This window comes from Coenobita brevimanus, chromosome 41 (genome assembly GCF_032717465.1).
Source record: "Coenobita brevimanus isolate Jiangsu-jjx chromosome 41, ASM3271746v2, whole genome shotgun sequence".
In the NCBI taxonomy this organism is placed as follows: domain Eukaryota; kingdom Metazoa; phylum Arthropoda; class Malacostraca; order Decapoda; family Coenobitidae; genus Coenobita; species Coenobita brevimanus.
In genome coordinates this window covers 15,195,749-15,221,186 of record NC_136994.1, presented here as the reverse complement: position 1 = coordinate 15,221,186, position 25,438 = coordinate 15,195,749, and the positions used below count along the sequence as shown (strand labels likewise).

General features: G+C 40.8%; 1 protein-coding gene and 1 non-coding gene across 2 annotated transcripts in view; both read right to left on the bottom strand.

Moving 5' to 3' along the window:
- Positions 1 to 25,438, bottom strand: part of Itpr (Inositol 1,4,5,-trisphosphate receptor) — a 365,063-nt gene that overhangs the window by 17,475 nt on the left and 322,150 nt on the right. Inside the window, exons 43-49 of the mRNA XM_080270492.1 lie at positions 24,910 to 25,120; positions 23,253 to 23,449; positions 10,012 to 10,113; positions 9,590 to 9,727; positions 7,392 to 7,584; positions 5,443 to 5,565; positions 3,497 to 3,669 (exon numbers count right to left, since the gene is read on the bottom strand). Coding sequence (XP_080126618.1) covers positions 3,497 to 3,669; positions 5,443 to 5,565; positions 7,392 to 7,584; positions 9,590 to 9,727; positions 10,012 to 10,113; positions 23,253 to 23,449; positions 24,910 to 25,120 — 1,137 coding nt within the window. The remainder of the gene's footprint in view (positions 1 to 3,496; positions 3,670 to 5,442; positions 5,566 to 7,391; positions 7,585 to 9,589; positions 9,728 to 10,011; positions 10,114 to 23,252; positions 23,450 to 24,909; positions 25,121 to 25,438) is intronic.
- On the bottom strand, positions 16,734 to 16,852 carry LOC145397580 (5S ribosomal RNA). The gene has a single exon (XR_013897004.1). It is a non-coding gene; the product is annotated as a 5S ribosomal RNA (ribosomal RNA).

Below are 25,438 nucleotides of genomic sequence, written 5' to 3'. Positions count from 1 at the left end.
TGGTTCCCGCCTCAGTCGCCCACGGGCTGCCTGAGAGAGAGGAACTCCGCCGAGTGTCCCTCTCAAATTGCGCCATTTTTTACCGAGTGTCCCGCAGTGTTCTGGCCTTCACAACTTTGTTATGGCACCTACCCGTGAACTATCGAGTGAAATCATATCCCAGATCATTGCTCTAAAGGAGGCAGGCCACCAAACAAAGGAAATTAGTGATTTGGTTGGTGTGGCACGATCGACAGTGCGTCGTTGGTGTGCGCGGTTTCGGGAGGAAAACAGTGGTGCAGTTCCCACAAAGAAACCGCGGTCTGGTAGGCCTAGGAAAACTTCCCCAAGGTCTGTTAATGTTTTAAAACGTGCAGTGGAGTTTAATCCTCGTGTGAGTGCAAGGAAAATTAAGGAGAGCAACCCGGAAGTGTTTGGTGAGGTGTCAGTGAGAACAGTGTCTCGTAGGGTGCATGAGCTTGGTTACACAAGTCACAGGCCTGTGAAAAAGCCTCTTCTCACCAAGAGCCAGAGAATTCGTAGGCTTGCCTTTGCTAATAAATATCTAATCTGGGGTGAGGAGCAATGGTTGTCAGTGTTGTGGTCTGATGAGGCAACGTTTAGTGTTACCTGTAACAGAGGAGCACGTGTGTATCGACGCAAAGGTAGTGATCCACTTGACCCACGGTATGTAGAAAGCACAGTTAAACATCCTGATTCACTCATGGTATGGGGTTGTTTCTCAGGGAAGGGTTTGGGGAAGCTTGTTGTACTTCCCAAGAACATCAGAGTGAATCAGGATGTTTACCTGGAGCTTCTGTGTGATCATTTACCAGACTCCTTCGAGCTAACAGGTGCACGAGTGTTTCAGCAGGACGGTGCACCTGCTCACAAGGCCAAATCGGTCACCAATTGGCTTCGTGACTGCGAGGTATCATTCATGACAGACTGGCCAGGAAATAGCCCAGACCTCAACCCCATTGAAAACCTCTGGTACCTCGTAAAGAAGAGTCTCCAAGGGAAAGACGTGAGCTCTCTGCCTAAGTTGGAAGCCGCTATTCGTGACTCCTGGGACAAAATACCCCTCCAGCACCTCAGGAGCCTCGCCCTTTCACTTCCAAGACGTCTCAGGTCCGTGAAGAAACGTAAAGGCTACCCTACGAAGCACTAAAGGTAAATAAAATGCATTATTTATATGTTTTTTCAATGTTGAAAGGTTTGTTTCTCAGGAGGGACGCAGGGCGCTCTATACTTCTGACGAGCACTGTATATTTATATATATTTATACTGTATATATACTGTATACATATATATACTGACCAAATCTATTAACTTATCTGTGCCTTAATTCCACAGGGGTGACCATACACCAGGTGCCTCCATTTCACTCTGTTCTCCACCATCAGGCTCCCCTCTCTCCAACTCATACCACCCTCATTCACATACCTCTCCACTCCATCCCTACATCTCCTCATTCTCCCCCTCCCCCTCTCTTCCTCCACCTCATTCATGTACACTCTCCTCGTATCTCATTCTCCACTCTCTCCATATGACCAAACCATCTTAAGGTACTTTTAACACTTCCCAGTACATCCCCATCAACATCACAATGATCCTTAACTTCCATGTTGTCATACAGACATGATGGGAAATTTAAGGATCATGTAATTCCACAAGCTGCTCTTCACTCAAAACACAACCTCGCATTTCTACTACAGTGTGATCTTTAATAACACACAGCTCTGTGCATTACATGATCTCAAGTTATTCTTCTCAGGAAATGAACCCCTGCTTACTAAGCAACAGGGCAAGGTACTTCTATCTATCTATATCTATTGCCAGACGCCATAATCCCATACGGGGTGGCCATTTGACTCTGAGTTATTTGTTTTACAGGGAGGGGCACTAACCCTCCACCAACCCACTTGACGCGTAGGAAGCACGTATGGTTTGGTTATATGGTTACCACCCAGCGTTGTAAATGGTTTCTTGGCTTACAGGAAACCATTTGGCTTGTCACTCAATGTAAAGCCACCTGTAATGGAAAGAAAAGCAATAAGTAGTGACAGAAAAGATGGGAGAAATAGGAAGAGAGGAGGGCAGGCACAGAAAAAGATTGATAAATGCTAAGGAAGAAGTAGGCAGCACTACATCAAGTGAGTGGATGATGGTCGCCACCACCTACCACTTCCAAATGATATTTCCACAAGCTATTTCCAGGGAGAGAGCTATGCTGGCACAGTTACTCCTAGTTTAAAGCTGTTTCATTTAAAGCTGCCTGATTATTAAGATGGTGATCAATATTTAAACACCCATTTTTCATTTAGGGTTGGTGATGATTCACTGTGGACTCAAGCTGCTTTAGGTCAGAAATTATTATTATCGAGAGGTATATGAGGGAGGGGGGGGGTGAGTTGGGGGGAGGGGAGTCAAATGGTGGGTGACAGAGTGACTTGGAGGCGTTTTGTCTGCGGCCACCCTTTGCGGGATTAGGGCGTCGGGCTATAGATAGATAGATAGATTATTTCTTTTTGCATCATGAACCAGACACATACAGTATCTCATTTTACACTGTTTTACTCAAAGTTACAATTTCCCATACAAATCTTAGATTTTAAATGAGGACTGGTTACTGTGAAAACATTCTGGCCTCTCACGTAATGAGCTGATACTGAATTCCAGAAAGGAATTACTGCAAAATCATACAAGACTCCATAGGTGGTGTTCTTGTGAACCAAGGCTTTCCAGCACTCCTTCCTTAATTATTCATTTTATATACTAAAACTTCTTCTTTTCTTTTTTATAATTTATAGTTTGTAACTATCAAGGTAGACTCTGCACAGGATAATTAACTTCTTCCCTCTAATGGGATTTTTCAATTTATACTTGCTACCACAATCACAAAACAATTTTACTTAGCTTAGGAGAGATTATCCATTTTAGAGAAATTAATTTTAACTTTATTTACTGCAAGAGACCTCCCCCAAAACTTGATAAAAATCTTCTGGAGGTAGAAAGAATAAATCAACACATAAAGCACTCTATACAGAAATAAACTGGCAAGTAGAAGAATTGTGGAGTCTACCTTAACTCTCTGAATCCAGGTGACATCCTTTAAAGCCAATTCTTGCTGCTACTAGATTATCTGATTCATCTTACAAGAGGTCTCTTGTACTGAAATGTTCTTTAAGGCTTTACCTAACCCCTCCAGTTCAGAGGGCAATATTTTAAATGGTATTACTGTATCTTATTCAACTTCAAAAGGCCTCTGGTACTGAAGAGGTTTATTAAGGCTGCATCTAATGCTCCAAGTTCAGCGAGTATTATTCATTCAACTTAGGAAGTGCCTCTCTAACTGATGGGGTTTACCAAGCTATATCTAATCCTTCTAGTTCAATAACTCTATTTTATGCTGTATAAAATCATCAGGACAGAGCAAGTATGATATGAAAAGACATCACCAGAGTCAGCAGATTGACCAAAGAAAATAGGGGTCCACAAACAACACAAAACTCACATTGGCACTTCCAAGGAGCCAGAGTGTAGGTTCCGGTCCAACGGAGAATATCAGCCGCAATATTGATATGGCCCCACAAAGGTACAGTAAGTAACGTTGTCGGAATCTGGAGACGATGGCCAAGGAAACCAGCAGACACACCCAAAGCAGCATATTGAGGTGACTATTGATGCCTGTGGGAGAAAGGCAGATATTATATTTGTATTAAAAAAGAAAGAAGAAGAAAAAAAAAACAGTAGACACGCCCACAGTAGCATAGTGAGATGACTGTTGATGTCTGAGGATGAAAGGCAGTATCAAAGTCAGACATGTCTGGTGAAAAAAGTAATATACTATTAGCAATAACAATATAATAATAATAATAATAAATAGTGGTAGGCGGGGGCGCTCATCATCCACTCAGTTGATGTTGCGCTGCTCTCAGGTGACTTCCCTTTCCTCTCTCCCTTCCTTCTTTCCTTCCATCCTCTTCTGTCTTTTTTCCTTCATTATCTCCTCTTCCTTATGCCTATGGGTGACTCTCCACTAAGTGACAAGCCAAATGGTTTCCTGTACACCAGGGAACCATTTAATATGCTGGGTGGTAACCATATAACCATATAATGGTGCCTGGTGGTTGAGTGAATAATTAAGACGCTCCAATCGGATTGAGCCGGTGCAGGTTTATATCCAAGGGGAGGTTAGCGTTTATTGCTCACGTAATGCCACTCAGGGATGTATGAGGCTGGTCACTCTCATCTTACATGTTAGGACCAACTTGCCTAGCCCTGGGCTCCTACGCTCCTTGTGGGGCAACACAGGATTAGATGATGATGATGATGATGATGATGAAGATAAAAGTCAGTCCCATATTACCGGTACCTCCTTTAAGGTGTGTGGGCCCGAGGCAAGGCTACAGTAGTTCAGTACATTTTAGGGTAAATGACCATGCTACTTTCTCTGATGGCATTACATGATTGAAAAACCACCAGTCACATACTGGGGATTGAATTTAAGCATGGCCATCACTCCAACTAGGGCACTCTAACCACTAGACAACTAGGCTCATGAGATATACAGTGCACACAACAGAATACTGCATGAGAAACACTGTGGTGGTGCTTATGGCATACGAAAAAGAGGTATGTATGAAAAACAGGGATGATATAGGAGAACAATACTTACAAAGAATGCTGCAGGTGTGGGAGTGTTTTTGAGGTTGTGTGTTATGTTGGAGTACAGTACTTACAAGAATGTGGGTGGAGTGAGTATTTACTGCTTCATTTGCGGTGGCTCCAACATGCTTGCAGGCATCAGTCTTGGCCACCTAATGGTTGCTCTCTAAGCTGCTTGATCTCTACCAAACTCTCTCTTCTTAGTCTCTTAACCCTGAGTACGCACTCTATAGCCTCGTCCCAGGTGTTTTTTTAATCTACCTCTTGTAGCTCCACCCTCAACATTCACACCTCTCACCCTCCACACCCACATCATTCTATGTCTTTTCCACATGCCTAAATATAAATCTACTCCTTCTTCCTCTCAACTCTTCATTTGAGGGATATGTGTTGCACATGGGTACTTAAAATGATATGGATGATGTACAAGAACTTAAGTGAAGAATATGAGTGGTACAGAGGAACTTACCAGGGACATGGATGGTGTACACAAACTTACAAGGTGTGAACGTTATGTAGATGTACCAGTGCTGTACAGTATTTACAAAGAATGCAAGTTCTTAAGCATATTTACTACAAACATGTGTGATTTATAAGTACCAGTATATTCTTTTTGCTCTAACCTGGCCCAAAACTGCCATCACTGCACCTTGAATGCTGAGGAGTAAAAGATGATTAAAACCGGAATATGATGGGCATCAAAATGAAGTGTTATGTACTGAGCTTCATGAAATGAGCTACAAAAGGAAAAAAACAGGCCAAGTAAAGGTGAAAAGTGCTTGGCATACTTACAAGGGATGTGATTAGTGTAAGGGTAGAAAAGTGCCACGATGAGATTATTCATAAGTGCAAGGAGGAAGAGCAACCGACTCCACAGAGAGATGTAGTTACTGATGGTTGACAACACTGCCTGACCTGCAGACAAACATGGCAACAGTCAATCAATTCTCTATATTCACATCACATCCTTATTATATTAGTGGCACTGAAGGTTCCAAAACACCTCTTCCTTGGTGATTTATTCGTATATTACACCTCAATATCCTCCTGTATGGTATCAATGCAAAACATGTCAGTATAAAAACTAGACAGTAATAACACGCAGGAGCAGGTTGATGTGAACTATGCAAAATAAATCACTAGGGAAGAGGTGCTGCTGAGCCTCCTATGTCACCTACAGCATGGCCCTGAAATCTCATCTCTTCTTAAGTTCACCTTGCTATTAACACCCTCTGCTTTACATCTATATCATTAACCCTTTAACCGCCGGCATTGTTTTGCCCCGACTGGTCTCTCCCGCGGGGGTTCCAGCCAAAATGTACACAAACTTTAAACCTTTATAACTCTGCACAGAATAAATCTAGAGCGAAAAATAAGGTACCATTAGAAAGTACTAACCTTTGGCTTTGCAATGATGTAGGTTTCATGATTTCGTTGACTATCACTGGATGGGCAGTGCCATTAGAAGTGAGCGATCTAAAATCACTATTTTTCGCTCACACACCATTACCTTCGCTCACACACCATTACCAAATGCCAACCTCATTCTGATAATAATACTATAAACATATATGAACACTGCACATACGATAAACACCCACTCTGTGTTCGCTGAGGCGGGTAAAAGGCACTGTAATTGCCCGCACTTCACTGCCACATCAGCGGTGTTGTAATCACTATTTTTTGCTCACACACCTTTACCAAATGCCAACCTCATTCTGATAATAATACTATAAACATATATGAACACTGCACATACAATAAACACCCACTCTGTGTTCACTGAGGCAGGTAAAAGGCACTGTAATTGCCCGCACTTCACTGCCACATCAGCAGTGTTGTAATCACTATTTTTCACTCACACACCATTACCAAATGCCAATCTCATTCTGATAATAATACTATAAACATATATGAACACTGCACATACGATAAACACCCACTCTGTGTTCACTGAGGCAGGTAAAAGGCACCGTAATTGCCCGCACTTCACTGCCACATCAGCAGTGTTGTCACTCACACAGCTGGACAGATACTGATGCGTGTTTGGTCAGGGGTGGGGTGGGGGGCCCAGGGGGTGGGAGGTGGGGGCCCGGGGGGGGGAGGAGGGAGGTGGGGGTTGGCTGGAGTGAAAGAACTTAATAGCTACTCTCCCTTGAAACAATTGGCGCACAGAAAAAACGCGCGGTATTCAAAATATTCACAAACATTCGAGAATGACACCCGCGGTTTGGTCCAGTTTTTGCAATGTCATTCTGGGATGACACCTGCGGTTAAAGGGTTAAGGATGGCACTATCTGACAATACTGCAATCACAATTATACACATTCATTAAAAAAAAAAATACAGTCAAAATACAATATACTACTGTAACCAGTATGCACTAAAAGCTTTTTATATTGAAGGCAATATATCATTCTGGTACTATGTGCTTGTTTGGTGCAAGTCATGTCAGGTAATTATAAGTGGATGTTATGGTCTACGGTTCATCTGAGCATAAGCCTCGTGAACTGCAGACCCTGCCCTTCTTCTGCAGTATACACTCATCCTTTCAGAGAATGGGGAAGCGTCAAGGGACATTTGTAAAAACACCCAGCAGAGGCACATGAAAACATCCTTCTACATTACCAGTATTACTCATACCATGCCAATACATTATTCCTGTATAACTGGTACTACTAATGCAAAAACTTCAGCTCTTTTATGGAAATTTTGATACCAAAAACAATAACAATACTCACTCTTAAGCTTCTTCTGCCACTGCATCTCAATGAACATGTCATTACACTTTTCAAAGAAGTCTGTGACCTTGGTGCCCTGCTCATCCCGCTCGGCTGTGTTGTAGACTCGTGCTTTGGTCTCCTTGGTCAGGTAGTTGCAGATCTCTGGGATGGGGAACACTATCTGCTCCATTGTACGGTCACTGCGCACGATCTGCGGTTATACAGCACAAATATTGTACATATGAAGTTGGTGGCTAAAGGTTGTATACATAGATGGTGAGGTTAAACAATACACATACATGGGATATCAGAGTCCACAGGCTGCACACATGGATGTTTGGTCAATGGTTGTACAGTACATACGAATACATGGGTTAGAAGGATACTTCATAAGTAATAAAAATATAAAAGCAAGTGCATAATCACTATCATTATCATCATACTGTATTTCTTTCTCAATAATGTACATAATAAGAGTTCACATATTAAAACACAGGAATGCAACTATAACCGTTTTTTCTTTAACATAACCAAAAACTGCCATCTCTCAATCTTGAATGCTGAGTTGAAACAACAGATTAACACTACAAGATGATGTTACTCATGAAAAAATGCTATGAAAAAAATTTCTTCTCTGCCACTGAGGTATGGGAAATAAGCTGCAAAAAGAAGTAAATCTAGGCCAAGTTTAAGGTGAAAAGAGCATAGCAGGAACTACTGCTAGGAAAGTACCTATGAAATTAAGTTGATGATGATTTTGTACCTCATTCCAAAGGCCACATTCTCCTTTGGTAAGGATGCCTGCTAGCACCTCTTCTACAGCAATTTACAATACAGTAGACCCGTGCTATAACGGACCCAGATCCCAGTATTGTGGATATCAAATTTATGGGATGCTACAAAACCCACCAAAATTTTGTTAGCTACAACGAACAATGTCTGTTTAATGGGGTGCAATGGGTCACATTACATGTGTTTGCTACCCTTTTTACTACAACCTAACCAGAAATTTCCCCCTCCACATTGTGGCTGCTGAGTTGTAATAATGTACTAGAGTAATACACTGTACTGTGCTATTCATGGAGAAGTGTTATGATAAGGATGTGAAATAAGCTGCAATTGGGCAAAATTATGGACCAAGGAAGTGTAATATGGGTATAGTTTACAATCTTTGAAACAGAACATGTTACTGTACTCGTTTATTTTTAAACATGTACTTGAAATCCCATTTCATGGGGGATACCATCGAATATAACAAACCATCGGGTTTAATAGACCTTGCTTTCCCCCAGTCAGTCTGTTATAGCAAGGGTCAACCATACTGTCAAATGAACCATACAGTACACAAACCTGTACATTTCAACATTATAGTAGTGGTAACTGGAAAATTATTCACCATATATCTTTCAATACACAGTAGACATTGTATCATATCACTTATAATGGCTCCAACATGCTTGTTTGAGTTGGCCTTGGTCACCTAATGGTGGTTTTCCATGCCGCTCAATCTCTGGCAGCCTCCTAATTCAGTCTCTTATCCCAGAGGCCACACTCCATGACCTTGTCTCAGGTCTTTTTAAGTCTGCCTCTCGCAACCCCATCCCCAATGTTCACACTTCTTACTTTCCCCACCCAGTTGTCATTCTACATCCTCTCAATGTTACCATACCATCTCAATCAACCCTCCTCATCACAACATGTACTGCATAGATACCAGACAAAAGAATATTAATATGCCACATGCAGAAATAAACTGGTAAGAAAGAAGTGTTATGGAACTGATGATGATGCAGGTCTAAGTGGTGTTCTATGTAATGTGTGCATGAAGGGATATCAGGCACTCACAGCCACAGCAATGAAAAAACTGACCACCTGATGTTAAGATAATACTTAAAACATGTGACACGTGTGATGCACGTTTCTCAAAATGTTAACCTGGAATCCAATATATTTTTTGCTTTGTAAGGGGTGAGAATCTCCTGGTCAATTATATGGATATTTTTCATAAGCAAATGGCAAACTCTGCAGGATTCAAACTCAAAGCCAAATTTCCCACAACCTGTGTGGTGTTCAAACTACAGTGTGTGATGGAGATACAAGATGATGATGATGATGATGATGATGATGATGATGATGATGATGATGATGATGATTGATGATGATGATGATGATGATTGATGATGATGATGATGATGATGATGCTAACACTGATTTACCTCAATCTGGGCAGTGTTCTCCCTGTAGTGAGTGAGGGCACGACTGAGTTTCTCATTACCGGTTTTATTAAGCAGCTCTTCCAACCCTTTGTGATGCTTGGCCAGTTGGTGACACAGAATGTAGATGTTGTGGCCCACCTGTAACACATCATAACACTGTAATAACAACATAAAACACACACACACATACACACAAACACACACACACACACACACACACACACACACACATGCACACCATCACTACAATTCTATATGCACACTATCTGATGTAATAAACTGTAAGATATAAGGCAGAACTAAAATTAAAATTGTAAAGTCACTAAGGTTGATGTTAGATGTTTTTTTTGACTGGTTACTTAGGAAGAACAATGGTGGCATCAGTACTGCCTGTGTTAGCTTATATTTTTTCCTCTTCTTACCTCTTTGGGTGAGACGCCATCATCACTATCAGCGGCTCCATCCTCAAAGAGTTCATCCTCTTCAACACTTTCCTGGTGATACAAGTTGCACACCACGTCCAGCTGAGGAGGGGAGGGGGGGCGCAAGAGGTCAGAAGGCAAGCTCAGCCAATAATGTGCATGCAAAAGCGGTCAAACTGCCCAGTAAGCAAAGGTGTACCCAGAGTTCTACTATAAAGGTGAATTACAGAGATAACACTGTATCATAAAATCCAATTTCCATATAAGATGAGATTTTGCTATTCATAGTCTGTTGTAAAGTCAAGTGAAAAGTGGTAATTTTTTGTTGTGAAATGTTTGTATGGCAGACACTGCATTTTGGAGAACTGTGGCACATTATTATAAAGTTCTCTAGCAGTGCTGAAGTAAACTGATTAAATACATGATTTATACTGATGTATACTTGCTACTGAACTAAGAATTTCATGCATGAATTTCTCTCTGTAACTGACCTTTACAATTTGGCCATACTCAGTAGTCATTTTGCATTTTGTTTCACCTAGAAGAGTTTTATTTATTAACTGAAATCAGGTTGTAACATATTTAAAACAACAGGTAACAGCCAGGTCAAAAGTACCCTCCATCACTGTGTTCATGCCTACTGATACTTTTAACAGGGAGGTTATTCTTTCCACTAAGTACTGTCAGGGTTACTGGGTGATCTACAGCTTTAATGATCTGAACTACAGTAACCTAACCTTAGGCCTCCCTATGCTCTAGATCCTCTGAGACTCCCAAATGGTGAAAAAGGAAAGCCTGCTTTTTTCCAGCCCTGAAATCTGGATACTGTTAAGGAATGGCTAATCCAGTTGACTGGGTTTGGAAAAAAAAAAAAAAAAAAAAAAATACCAAATACCTACATACTGTACAGTGCTAGCCCTAATATCACATCACAAGTGGGAAAAAGGACTTTCTTTTGACTATTTACACATCTTTTGCCACATGTCTAATCCCATAATTCATCCATGGTGGACAATGCAAAAATGCCCCAAAGTTCCCACTACACAATTTGTTCACACCTCCCCTGGATCAGTCAGAATGGACTGTGAGGGTGTCCAACAACAACAACAAAATCAACAACAGCAACAACAACTTCCTACCACCAATTAAAGCTGTTCGTCCCCATGTACTTTTCCACTTTATCCTTCTGTCTTGTTCTTGGTCTTCTCATTCTCTCATGAACTTAGTAACATTTTTAAAATTCACAGAATTAATTCATTAAACCACTCTCCTCATACCTACTGCCATTCAGTATCTTCCTCCCTCATGTGGTGTCAGCCCTCTGTATTTGTGGGTTTGATTATTCTTAGATTAGGATTGGATGATGGATGGATGGATGGATAATAAACGATCTCAAAATATACTTTTAAATGGTAAATGCTAATGTTTGGTGATGTTTGGGGACAAGAAAAGGGTTTTTTTAGACATTCACATTGTTGATCCTTGAATCCAATTGCAGTATTTTTTTTATTTTTTTTTATCCTGGTTCTCATAGGATGATATTACCCATAACCTTCTCTGCCAAGGAGATTATGTTTTAACCTGCACTGGTTTGCTTGTTTGTCTTTCTGTTAGCAAGATTACTCAAAAAGTTATGAATGGATTTTGATGAAAATTTGTGGAAGGGTGGTCCATGGTCCATGGAAGAACTGACAAAATTTGGGGGCAGATCCAGATCCAGAGTATCCTGCACAAGATCTCCAAAAGTTCTCAATTAATTTCAATGAAATTTTGAGGCAAGGTGGGCCATGGACCAAGAAAGAATTGTTTAAATTTGGGGGCGGATCCAGACCTGGATCTGGGATTACTCAAAAAGTTGAGAATAGATTTTGATGAAATTTTGTGGAAAGGTGGGCCATGGGCCAAGGAAGAAATTATTAAGTTTGGGGGCAGATCCGTAGCGGGATCCAGAGTATCCCGCACGGTATCTCCAAAAGTGCTCTATGAATTTTAATGAAATTTTGTGGAAAGGTAGATCATGGACCAAGAATGAACTGATTAAATTTGGGGGTGGATCTGGATCCGGATCCTATATCCGCAGATCTGGATCCGGATCCTATATCCGCAGATCTGGATCCGGATCCTTTTTAATGGTAACGGCATTGGTGAAGGTATGCACTCCCTGAGTGCTTTCTAGTTTTTTAATATTTCTGATCCTGGGCACAGATTTAATAATCTGTTCCCCAACACCCAGCATTCTTTCTATGAGCTACACAAATTCACATGTCATCACTGTGATGCTCATACCCACCGTCCATACTAAATACATGTTAAAGCTGTCTCATTCAGAAGTAATGTGATGATATTAGTGGGGATGCTTTTATGACATGCTGATAGGTTTGTAGATGGTAAGTACTATAATGCCTGTTTTACTGAAATTCAATCCTCAAACCAATTCTGACCCTACCATGTTAATTCTGTCTTCAAACCAATTCCTACTGCAGTCTGAAATAAAACTCACATTATTTGAACATCAGATCACTTTCCCAAACTGTGACCACTGTCTCCCCATCCTTCCCAAGGCCCTAGAGGTTGTAGTTTATGGGGCTTCGAGATTTCCTAACACATCTTTCTTAACAGTAGTTATTTGTTCTGCAAATTACATCTCAGTATCCTCTTGTATGTCAACAATGTAAACTACCTCAATATTAGCAGTAGTAGCAGTAACTGCAACCCCAGGCTCATATGAATGCGAACTCAGTGGACTGCACGCTGAAGTTACCTTTCTCCTGCAAAATCTTAATGCCACCACACTGAGGTGCCCATCTCCCACCAACATATGAATATTAAAATGATATAAATTGCATGCAAGAGAGTATTAAGGTATGATATGCAGAAATAAATAAAAAAAACTGCTAAGATGCTACAAAGCCTCTGCTGCCACTCAGAATGCAGGCCTTGCTATGACTGGTAAAAGCTTGTGCAGAACCACCTTCTCATTGTTATTTTTTTTATTAGCTGCCATTAGCTCAGCCATGCGTTGACGTGCAGCATTCTCTCGTTGGTGCTCCAAGTGCAAGTCATAGATAAAAGATATAGCAGATTCCTAAAGCAACAGCAGCAGCAGAAGCGATCACACGAACACACCACATTAGTTATTTATGTTATATGTACAGTAATACATGCTGTATATAGTATATCATCATCAAAACCACACCACATTTGCTACATCACAGTGTACAATGTAACATGCAATACATTTAATATTACCATCACCACTATCACCATTATCATCCTGTTTCTCAGTAAGAAATGAGACAGGTAGGACTTCGAAATGAGATCAAGAAAACACGAAAGCAGAAGTACAGTACAGTATCAACACAGTACCCATAATTATGCACTACTATACTAAGCAGGAATATCCACCTATTATAAAACTGATAACACAAGAATTTGGCTGTTATGAAACAAATGATTACCTTAGCTAACATGAAATGATACAAGTATGATTTGAAGGGGGCATGGAGGGGCACACCTCCCTATTTTTAGAAGACTGATGAGTACTTATGATAAAAGAATAATAAAAGAACAATGTTAATTACCAAAATGTATGCAATAAATATATCACATAAATGTGTTATTATAGAATCACTTCAGTGACATGAGAAATTTGGTAATAGATTTTGACTGCTGAAATGGATTACTGTAAATGATCATTCCAGTAGTAATCAGGCCCTCTCGCCCCCTTTCCAAAGTGCTGGAACTGGCCCTGATAATACATTCTATTAGAGTACTGCCACCATTATCTGCTTCATGTACCAAAATCATTATCATCATCTCCATCTTCAACATTCTAATCATAATTCACAACTAACAGACTGGGCAAGGATGTTCTTGTTATTGTTTTTGAGGCCCCAGGGACATCTGGATGCACGTCCAGCAAAATAAAGGCTGACGCTGTTCTTCTCATGCAGTCTACCATCATCCTTTAGTGGGACAGGGATGGAGCTGAGAGATATTATGTAACCAGATGTTATTCAATGCCACCACGTGAAGACATCCCTCTCTAATGCCACCGGATACAGTAGCGACCCAGAAATAAAGGAAGATTAAGTACAATAGCAGAAGACCTATCAGGCAACAAAAAGTTACTTTTTTATTTTATGCAAGGAAGAAGGAACCAAAGGCCAGAAGCCTGCAAGATTGTTCCCTACAAGAAAATAAAAACAAGATAACAGACAGCCAAATTGAAAATCCATTCACAACGGGATGCCTGGACACAGTGTTTGAAAGACTGGACATCATAGGTAACAGGAAATACAGACATGGACTAAACAACCATTCAAACATCGACTCCATCTCTCAGTCAAAAACATCTGCTCATATTCTTTTGTATACTGTACTTATACATTTAATATACACCTGTAGGAAAGTCATTATTTCAACGTAATCAGTGTAAAACATTTAAGGAAATGCTCAGTTGAAGTGGCTGGATCTCTGCAATCCACTGGGTTCAGGTCTACAGAAGGTGAGCAAGAAGTTACAACAAGATATCATACTCTCTTCATTACTATTTTGACCATTAACACCATAACTCTACCACCCAGGTATCTTACAACATCCAGGATCTAATACTGATAACAACTACTGTTTCCCACACTCACACATTATCTTCAAAACAATCAATTCAACCACAAAGTATTTCAAAAATTTTAAATCTAACAGATGGAGTACTTTTTTCACCTTACACTGTCTGTATCCTAATACCATAAAATTACACCTGCACATATAAAAAAAAAAAAATCTAATACTGCCATCAACAGTAATTTAGTGCACTGCTAAACGATGTCCAAATAATTAACAAATAACATGCTTCCATCACCCTAAAATATAAAAAATACAGTATTATGATCATTATCATTATGATTTTGATGGCTTTCCCCCCACAACTAAGGGCAAAAGAAAAGTAGAGAGAGAGAGAGAGAGAGAGAGAGAATCATCAACAGCATGCCCAGTGAAATGCCCAGACATTCACACATCATTCAAAGTGCCTGGAGTTCTGGGTCAACCTCACAGCCCTAACCATCCATATACTGTATATTTTGGAGGGTATTTTTCTTTACAGATGTACAGCAATCCCTCAGTTATCCAAGCCATGTCCGGATGCAGGTAAAATCCAGATACAGAGCAATATCCTCGGCTGTACCCATATCTTACCTAAACCCGACCTACATGGGTACAGTAACCCTCCTAATTCTGGCAATGTTCTCTGGTCTTTCAGCTGTATTTAGACATCAAAACACACATGAGAGTATCCAATGTAATGCCAGACACTAAGGGTGCAATACTTAAACAACAAAAATCCACAAATCTAATATACTATAGCAGTAGCCATGTGTGTGTGTGTGTGTGTATTTACCTATTTGTATTTACCTATTTGTAGTATACAGGAATTGAGCAATGCTCGTGTTGTCCTGTCTCCATATCCACATTTATCAAGTCTACCTTTACACACATGAATGTTTTTCTCATGCACCACCTCTTTGTCTAAGTCGTTCCAAATATTTAAGTATTTACCTAATATACCTAATTGTGATATAAACGGAATGTACTATGCTCGTGGGTTTCCGTCGCTGTTTCTCAATAAGTCGAATTTAGCTTTAAACTCGTTTAAGTTTTTAGACTGGACGATCTCTTTGTCCAGGCTATTCCATAAGTCTATACTTCTGTAAGGAAAGCTATATTTCTTGATATCCTTCAAGCAGCTTGACTTTTTCAATTTCATTCCGTGTCCTCTTGTTGTTCTCTTATCCCATACAAACAGATCTTCTTTGTCAATTTTATCTACTCCCACCATGGTCCTGAACACTGCAATCATGTCTCCCCTCTTTCTCCTTTCCTCTAAGGAAGGCAAATCCAGTTTTTCCAGCCTCTCTCTGTATGACAGGTCTGTCAGACTGGGGACCATCTTGGCTGCTGTTCTTTGTATTCTCTCAATCTTGTTTATATCTTTCTTTTTGTGTGGGGACCACACTACCGCTGCATATTCTAACCTGGGGCGGATCATGGCCACTATCATTTTTTTCATCATTTCCTCATCCATATAATGAAATGCTACTCTTATGTTAGTCAAGAGTTTATAAGTCTCTCCAACTATCTTGTTAATGTGCTTTTCTGGTGACAAACTATCTTGGACCAGCACTCCCAAATCTTTCTCTTCTCTCCTTTTTGTGATTAATTCATTACCCAAAAAATAATTCAGTGATGGTCTCCTAGTACTTTTACCCATTTCCAATATTTTACATTTCTTTACATTAAATTTCATTTCCCACGTCCGGCCCCAATTGTGTATCCGATCCAAATCCTCCTGCAGTATTTTACAATCCTCCTCAACCTCTATCTTCCTCAAGATCTTTACATCATCAGCAAACAGACTTGCATAACTGTTCACTCCATCTACCATATCATTTACGTAAATCAGGAACATTACTGGCGCCAACACTGAGCCTTGAGGGACTCCACTTGTTACTTCCCTCCATCCAGACATCTTTTCCTTTATTACTGTCCTCATTTGTCTGTCTCTTAAAAAGTCTCTCATCCATTCCAGAAGTTTCCCCTTTAGTTCATTCATTCATTCATTGCCAGACGCCATGTATCCCAAACGGGGTGGCCAAGGGCTTAGAGTTAATTGTTTTACAGGGAGGGGCACTAATCCTCCACCAACCCTACTTGACACGTAGGGATGCCAACAGCATCTGGTGTTCCCAGGCGGTCACCCATCCAAGTACTAACCAGACCCAACGTTGCTTAACTTCGCTGATCGGACGGGAAGCGGTGTACTCAACGTGGTATCCCCTTTAGTCCTCCTATATATTCTAGTTTCCACATTAGTCTCTTATGAGGTACCTTGTCAAAGGCCTTCTCTAAGTCTAAGTACACACAATCCACCCAACCATCTCTCTCCTGTACCACATCAATCGCTCTTGAGTAAAAGCTCAACAAGTTAGAAACACATGACCTTCCACTTCTGAATCCAAACTGACATTCAGCCAAAATATTCATCTCTTCCAGATATTTTATCCATCTGTCTTTCAGGATTCTCTCACACAATTTTGCGACCATGCTGGTTAGAGACACTGGTCTATAATTCAGGGGTTCTTCCCTGTTTCCTCCCTTGTAAATTGGTACCACATTTGCCCTCTTCCATTCTTTTGGCACTTTCCCCTCTTCCAGTGAGCATACGATTAAGCTGTGAATTTTATTCGCCAGTTGTTCTCTGCATTCCTTCAGTACCCAATTAGAAATTCCATCAGGTCCTGGGGCTTTCCTTACATCTTGAGTTTCCAGTAATTTATACACTTCCTGTACCTCCACTTTTATATCTTTCATCACCGGAACATTTCTAATCACTCCCTCCCCTTCCACAAGCTCCTTTTCTTTAGTGAAAACTGACTGGAAAGGTTTGTTCATTATTTCTGCTTGCATTGCCGCATCCTTAAAGACCTCTCCTTCTACTTTCAGTTTGGTGATTCCTTCCTTTTGTTTCAGTTTGCCATTAACAAATCTATAAAACAGTTTGGGTTCATCCTTGCATTTGTCAATTATACCTTTTTCAAAATTCCTTTCTTCTTCTCTACGTATTCTTGTGTATTAATTTCTTGTTCTTTTATATTCTTCCTTTGTTCTGTCGTTACCTCTCTTTCTCCAATTGTTCCACGCCTTATCTCTCTCTTTTTTTGCTATCATACACCTTCTATTAAACCACTCCTTTTTCCTGTTTTCTTTCCCTCTTACTCTTGGTACAAATTTTTCCACTCCCAAATTATAGAGGTCTAGAAAAATATCCCACTTCCTCTGTATCTCTCTTGTTTCTCTGAATTTTCTCCAATCCGCATTTTCAAAAAAGTTTCTCAATCCTGTAAAATTTGCTTTCCCAAAGTTGTATCTTCCCTGTCTATGAAGCTCGTCTCTTGGCTCGATGTTTCCTATTAACATCTGGAACTCAATGACCACGTGATCACTTTTTCCCAAAGGACAGAGATATTCCAATGATTCTATTACATCGGGTTCTTTGGTGAACAGTAAATCTAACCTTGCTGGTGTGTCCTCACCTCGAAACCGTATCTCTTCTTTGACCCATTGCGTCATCACATTATTCATTATTATATTTAATAACATAGTGCCCCACGAATCCTCACCGCCTCCCGAGTACCATTCCTCCCAGTTCACCTCTTTACAATTAAAGTCACCCACCAAAATTATATTATTGCTCTTCTCAATTATTTTTTGCAAGTAGCTAGCCATATCTGACAACATCTCATGGTATTCGTCATCCTTCCATGCTCTCGTCTTTGGGGGAACATACACTACCGCCATATCTCTCTTAACATTCTCTCCAGTTTCTAATTTCATATATATCACTTCAGCCCTGCCTTCTCCCATTTCCACAGTATCTACATTTATGTTGTTCTTCACTGCTATCATCACTCCTCCTCCCTTTTTTTCTTTTCTGTCTTTTCTCCACAGTTTGTATTTACCATCTCCCAAATGTGTGTGTGTGTGTGTGTGTGTGTGTGTGTGTGTGTGTGTGTGTGTGTGTGTGTGTGTGTGTGTGTATTTTGGGCAGCCAAACCTACACATTCAAATCGCACCAAAATTGGCACAGAGATTGCAAAAAACTCGCTGATGTGAAAAAACTTGTTCCCATCACGATTGAAAAGCTTTTACTATATTTAATGAGCGATCACATTTTGACCAAAAAAATGCTGCTCCTGGTGCCCGGCATAGGATCTCCGAAGAATTTTTTCCCACAGGTGCAACTAAAGTATTTCGGACTTATGTTTGGACAACTTGGGTTCCATTCCCGAAGCAGCAAATAACACATTCAATTGGATAGCTGCAAAAATTCAAAGAGACAACATTACACTAGAGCAGCACATAAACGCGAGAGCCCTCTACAGGAGCAATTGCAAGGGGCCCAAAGGGCCCATGAGCGCTTGTACTCAAACTGTATGTACAGTACCCCTCCTAATTGTGTCAGTCTTCTTCAGTCTTTCTGTATGCAGACATCAAAACACACATGGGAATATCCACTACAATGGTTGACACTAAGAAAACAAAGCATAAACAACAAAAATCCACAAAAAATCAATGAAGTTGGTGGTTGCAAAAATTTTTTTAACCCTATTGACTGTAAGATTTCAATGAGTTTCTCGGACACCAAGAGAGTGGAGAACCCAGCTATGGCTGCTCCCTCGGCACAAAGACAGACATTTCCACGGCCAAATTTGCCCCCGAAAATTGGTTATGTTGGTGTATAATGTATACCATCATCTTTAATGGTGTTTATAAGATAAGCTAACAAAAACACACAAAACTGATGAGTAAAATTACAAAATGCAGTACGAATAAACTTGTTCAAGAGCAAAAATTGCTTTAAATAACATCCCAACATCCTACTGCAAAATTCAGCCTGCACGATGCAAGAGCTAGGCATATGTCTAGATGCAGAATTTTATGAGCTTTCTCGTGGTGTTTTTGGAATTTTGATACAACCAATAGTTTTCAATTAAATTGCCAAACACTAAAAAACTCACTGGCGGCGATGCAGAGATGGTGGGAGAGGCAGTGTGCTGAGCAGGGGAAGGGGAAGGCGGGGGGACGGGAAGGGAGACACGCCTGGCAGTGCTAAGCGTGGAGGGGGATGGAGGAGGGATGGGGAAGTGAGAAGCAAGGGTGGCTGAGAGACTTTGACCATTCGGTAGGGAGCCAGACGGTCATTTTGCTCAGCTTGAAGGTTACGGGTCTGTATTACTCAAGTGCTGACGGAACTTTCCGAGTGATCTGGGCAACCTGGGGACTTTGACCATTCAGCAGGGAGCCAGACAGCCACTTTCCTCAGCTTGTGGGTTACTGGCCGTTATTACTCACGTGCTGGCGGAAATTTCCAAGTGATAGGGACAGCCAGGGGACTTCGACCATTTGGTAGGGAGCCAGACAGCCATTTCTGCTCAGTATGTGGGTTTGGTCTATTACCCGTGTGTTACCAGAGAGGCTGGCCAGCCACCCAACCAATTTTTTTAAATTTGTAGGCTGCCCAACTGCTGATGTCGGAACTTTTACGTTCAGATATGGACAAAGAAATCTGGATACAGAAATAATGCAGTCAAGGCCTAACATCCAGATACGGAGCATCCAGATAATCAAGGGATTACTGTACTTTACATACAACTGGTGGTAGATGGAGCTGACCATCATCCACTCACTTGATGTAGTGCTCCCCACTTCTTCCTTCATCTTTATCATTCTTTTCATGCATCTGCCCCTCCCCTATTCCTACTTCTTACATCCTTCCTGTTTCCTTTTATTATTTTCTCTTCCAATTCAGGTGGCTCCACTAGAGTGACATGCCTGATGATTTTCTGTAACCCAAGAAACCATTTTCAATGTTAGGTAGTAATTAAATAATTAGCCCTACCAGGTTTCTGGGCCTGACAGATTATGTCTGTGCTAGAGTCAGCTGCTTTCGCATTGACCCACATCTTCGCACTGCAATATTTCTCTTTGATTGCTCTGTGTAAATATGTTTTTCATGACAGAATGTTGGTTTTGGTGTAATTTTAAAGATGAATAGTTGTACTTTATCACTGTATGTTCAAAAAAGGAAAACAAAGAAAATAAAAAGTCAAAATGATAAATTAACTTAGGAGGAAGCCAAACATTTTATGCCTTGCCATAGAAATATATTGGAGGAGGGGGGAAAAAAAAAAAAAAAAAAAGGCGAATAAAGCTATGTAAATCTGGCTTAAACCACGCAAAACTACAAAACTACTGCCCGCCACGCAAAGAACAAGCATTTCGTGACATCATGCATGAGTCTCTTTGTTATGACACATAAATGCGATTTATAGCAAATATTTTACAAAAGTACAGTAAAACCTCACAATAACGGACTAATTGGGGCTTAAGCCACTCCAAAAAATGTGAAGTTCCCATAAAAGCGACATTTGGACTTAACCCTGCTAACCCAGACTTATTCTGATATATCAGAAATTAGTCCAGATCGCACCAATGGTTTTTAAACTGTTTTCACTACCACTGCAGCACTGTACTGTACACCCTCCACAAAAAAACTTGATCCCATCACCCCTCTGAGACCTATGAAAAACACATTAAGGTAGGCTTAACTCCAACCATCTCCTGAGTTGATCTGGCTGTTAATGTACATCTGGCAACACCCTGGACATTCCCAGACTCACTGATGCATGAAATTTGCCAGTGCTCGCTGAGCTCTCGTCAAGGGAGGGTGTATGTTGTTGATGCTCCTGCTGCATAAATTCTCAGTTTCTTCCCTACGTCTTACTAGCGTTATTTTTTCACCTGACACATTCCAAGATGCCTGTAAAGTACTTGAGTGAAGAAGAAAGGTCAAAAATATTAACTCTGATAGGCGAAAACGTCACTTTAAAGTGACGTTTTTGCCTATATTAGAGTTATGTTATATTGAAGTTTTCAAGCTAAATATAGGAGAATATCAAGGTTTTTGCAGTGGGTGTACTATACATTCACTACAATAATCAAATGGTATAATATATATACTAATACTGTACTGTACACTGATAAACATGTCTATTATTTACCTTATTGTGGTGAACACAGCTGAAGTGGTCAGGCAGCCCGGACTACTTCTGGCTTTACCTGACTTTTTCCAATATACTGTATAAGAATTTAATTCAGTAGCTCCTCCATTCCAATAAAAGTGAATTCCGGTCTACTGAAGTCCGTTACATAAAGGTTTTACCGTATCTTCAAATGACGCATAAACTCATCACTGGAATCTCTGAGGCTGGATTTGATATGACGTGGAAATGCGTCATCGGAATCTCAAAGGGTTAAATGAAATGCTGAGAACTTGGACCCTGAACTATCAACACCAAGCCTTGCACAAGGACCTGCCATACGACCTCCATGACAGGGTTAATTTTGGGATGAACTGAGACTAAAGATAAACTAAGCTGACCCCATATAACCTTGACCTTTGACCTTGCTGACCTAATCAGTTCATTGTTCTTAATACTGCATAAGTACTGACAAGTCTGACTGAAATTTGTCAAGGGATTCAGCAGATACTGAGCCCACACCCATATGACCTTGACCTTTACTCAGGTCATTGTTTCTTCATACTATATCACTGACAAAAGTTTGGTCAAAATCTGTTGTGGGGTTCAGGAGTTATCGTGCCCACACTCATATGACCTTGACCTTTGACCTCTTGACTTTGCTGACCTATTCAGGTCATTGTTTCTTCATACTATATCACCGACAAAAGTTTGGTCAAAATCTGTTGTGGGGTTCAGGAGATATTGTGCCCACACCCATATGACCTTGACCTTTGACCCCTTGACTTTGCTGACCTAAAAAGTTCATCATCCTTTCATATTCTATCACAAACAAAAGTTTGGTCGAAATCCATCAAGGGGTTCAGGAAATATCATGCCCACAAGGATAAATTGTGTCGACCCATATGACCTTCACCTTTGACCCCTTCACCCAGGTGACCTAATCAGTTCATCATCTCCCCATACTGCATCACTGGCAAAAGTTTAGAGGAAATCCATCAATGGGTTCAGGAGAAACCACGGCCATAATAGTGTTGCCGATGCATAGACGGACACCTCAGTCACTTAATGCATCCTTTTCCATAGCTAAGCAGACATAATAACACAGTGATATGGTGCCTACTATGGTGCTCCTATTACTGGGTGGAGAGATGCAAATGCAGCATCCATCCAAGAACCAAACCTCCAAACTCTCACTGTGGCAAGATGCTGTCTAACGCACTGGAACATTGGTTCACTGTATGGGATGGCACTGCGAGGACAGTTGCTTGCCTGTAGTTAATGGGTCTACTCAACCAAAAAGACTGGGGATACACAACTTTAATAGCACACAACTGCCAGTCACTCTATCCTTTAAGACTTGTTCTTGCAACCCCAAGCTCTTCTGAATGTGAACCCAGTGAACTAGAGGCTGTGGCTGTCCTTCTCCTGCAGTCCACCATCTTCCTTTTGGGAAATAAGGAAGCCATCCCTCTACAGTTTCCTTTCTAATGCTACCACCACCAAACATTTTTCCCCTGGTATGAACAATTCCTTCACTCTTCCCTTAAATACCAAGACTGAGTAGCCTATCCCCAGGCCCCTATGCTCCTGGTGGGACAGAAATGGACTGGATGGATGGATGGGCAATTTCCTCTGACTCACCAGCTGGTCTATGTGCATGCTGTGAAGGATGCGCTCGGCATTCTCAGAGTCAGCGCGGGACTCCATGATGGCCAGGAGCAGCTTTGAGGCATTGTTCTTGAGCTCCAGCACCAGGTCCATACGGGTCTTGGCTAGGGGGTTGATGTCACTCAGGATAAGCGCCGTGATGATGTGCAGGCCGTTGGACTCATGTGTTGCTAAATAAGGGAGAGTAAGTTGCCATTTCAAGTCCACAATGTCTGTCTATCTCTCCCCTGTATCCACCTGTATGTATATCTGTCTGTCTATTCACTGTATCTATCTACCTACTTATCTATCTGCCTCTCTATTTCATGCAGGATCTGGCCAGAAGGTTGATGACATTCAGGATAAGCGCATTAATGATGTGCAGGCTGTTGGATTCATGAGTCGCTGAATAAAGGTGAAAGTCAGTTCTGACTTAACGTCAAAGATGTTTGTCTCTCTGCTTATCTCTATCCATGCATGCATATATTGACCTACCTACCTACCTGTTTGTCTATCTATCCATCCATCAATCTATCTATCTACCTACTACCTATCTGTCCAATTGTCTGTCTGTCTGTTGTCTCTATCTATCTACAGCCAGACACCTTATGCCTGGGAGATATGGCCACAAACAAATCACCCTCAAGTCAACCTGTCCTTTGTGATCAAGCTGCCTGTTCTCCAGGTCACACTTCCCTCAATCATATACCTCTCCACCCTACCTCACCACCTCATCCTTCTCTTGCTCTAACCTTCTCCCACGTTATGTGTGGGCAAAATGGTACTTAAACTCTTCAATAATTTCTTTTGTACATAAGCATTCCACTGCTAACTCATTTGCCACTGTCCCCAATTTACAGTACCAATTATATGGGCATATGTATGATATTTTGGAACATAAAATAGTCCAACACCAAATACTCAACCCACACAAAATAACACTCCACCAGAAACTCATCTGATGTTACTTTACATGCTATATGCACTGCTTTGTCTGCTGGTGTGGGTGTGAGTGTGGGAGGGTCAGTGGGAGCAGGAAATGAATAATGATGGTGGATACACACTGATACAATAACTGGGATATCTCCACAACACCTGAGAAAACACCCAGAGGAGGGACCCTGTACAATTCTGGTTACAGTACCATAGGATTGTCTTTGGCAGTACTCAGTCACTGTCTTGGAGGTCTAATTGATAAAGGAGATATTACAATAACTGATATGAGGCTAACATTACAGGGTGTCCCCATTATAAATTGAGAATGTGTTTCAAAATATCATGGTTTGTTTTATGCAACTGGCACTGTTATGAGGGGAAACTTCCAGAAGAGTTTTAGAGATAAGAAAGGAACAAGCAATATTTCTGGAATTACTCTTATTAAAAAAAAGTTAAGGAAGGCAGCTTTTTGTAAAGATTTTCTGCATACCATTAGGTATTTAAACAACATACAAAGTTCAATAACAGTACAGTAACACACCTATACAATTCTGGATCTCTTGGCACTGTCCCTGAAAGTACTCACTCTGTGTCACAAGAGTCTGGTTGATGATGGAGCCTTTATGTTTGCTGATGTACAGACCGAGGAGACCCCACGATAAAACTTGTCCATTCTAACACTACAAAAAAATTCAACAATAGTACAATAACTCACCTATACAGTTCTGGTTCTCATGGCATGGTCCCTGGCAGTACTCAGTCAATGTCTCCAGGGTCTGGTTGATGAGGGAAACGTTATGTTCGTTGATGTACAGACCTAACAAACCCAAGCCACCGGTAGTTGAGCCACAGATACAGTCCAGGAACATCAGCGTCTTGCTTACCAGACTGTAGTTGGTTTTACTCTTCTGGTTTCTCAGGAAGTTCTGTTGGGGGTGATGGTTATGGTGAAAAGTAAGAAACAGCTGTTATAATCTTCATTATCTACCAGATCCCTTCATTTTTTTTTTTTTTTTTTTTTTTTTTAAATTATCATTTTCATGGTAACTGCATCAGAGGTATGAACTTCCTGTTCAATTTCTCCCTTCTGTGATGAAAAAACCATGAAGCTGTTTGCACCACACACATTGAGTGGTGAAGCTGTCACATCACTATGTCATTACAGGAACAAGAGGTTTTTGTGTTTTACTTGTCTCTTTTAGTTACTTTAATGACACACACAGAAACAGGCAGTATTCCTTTAT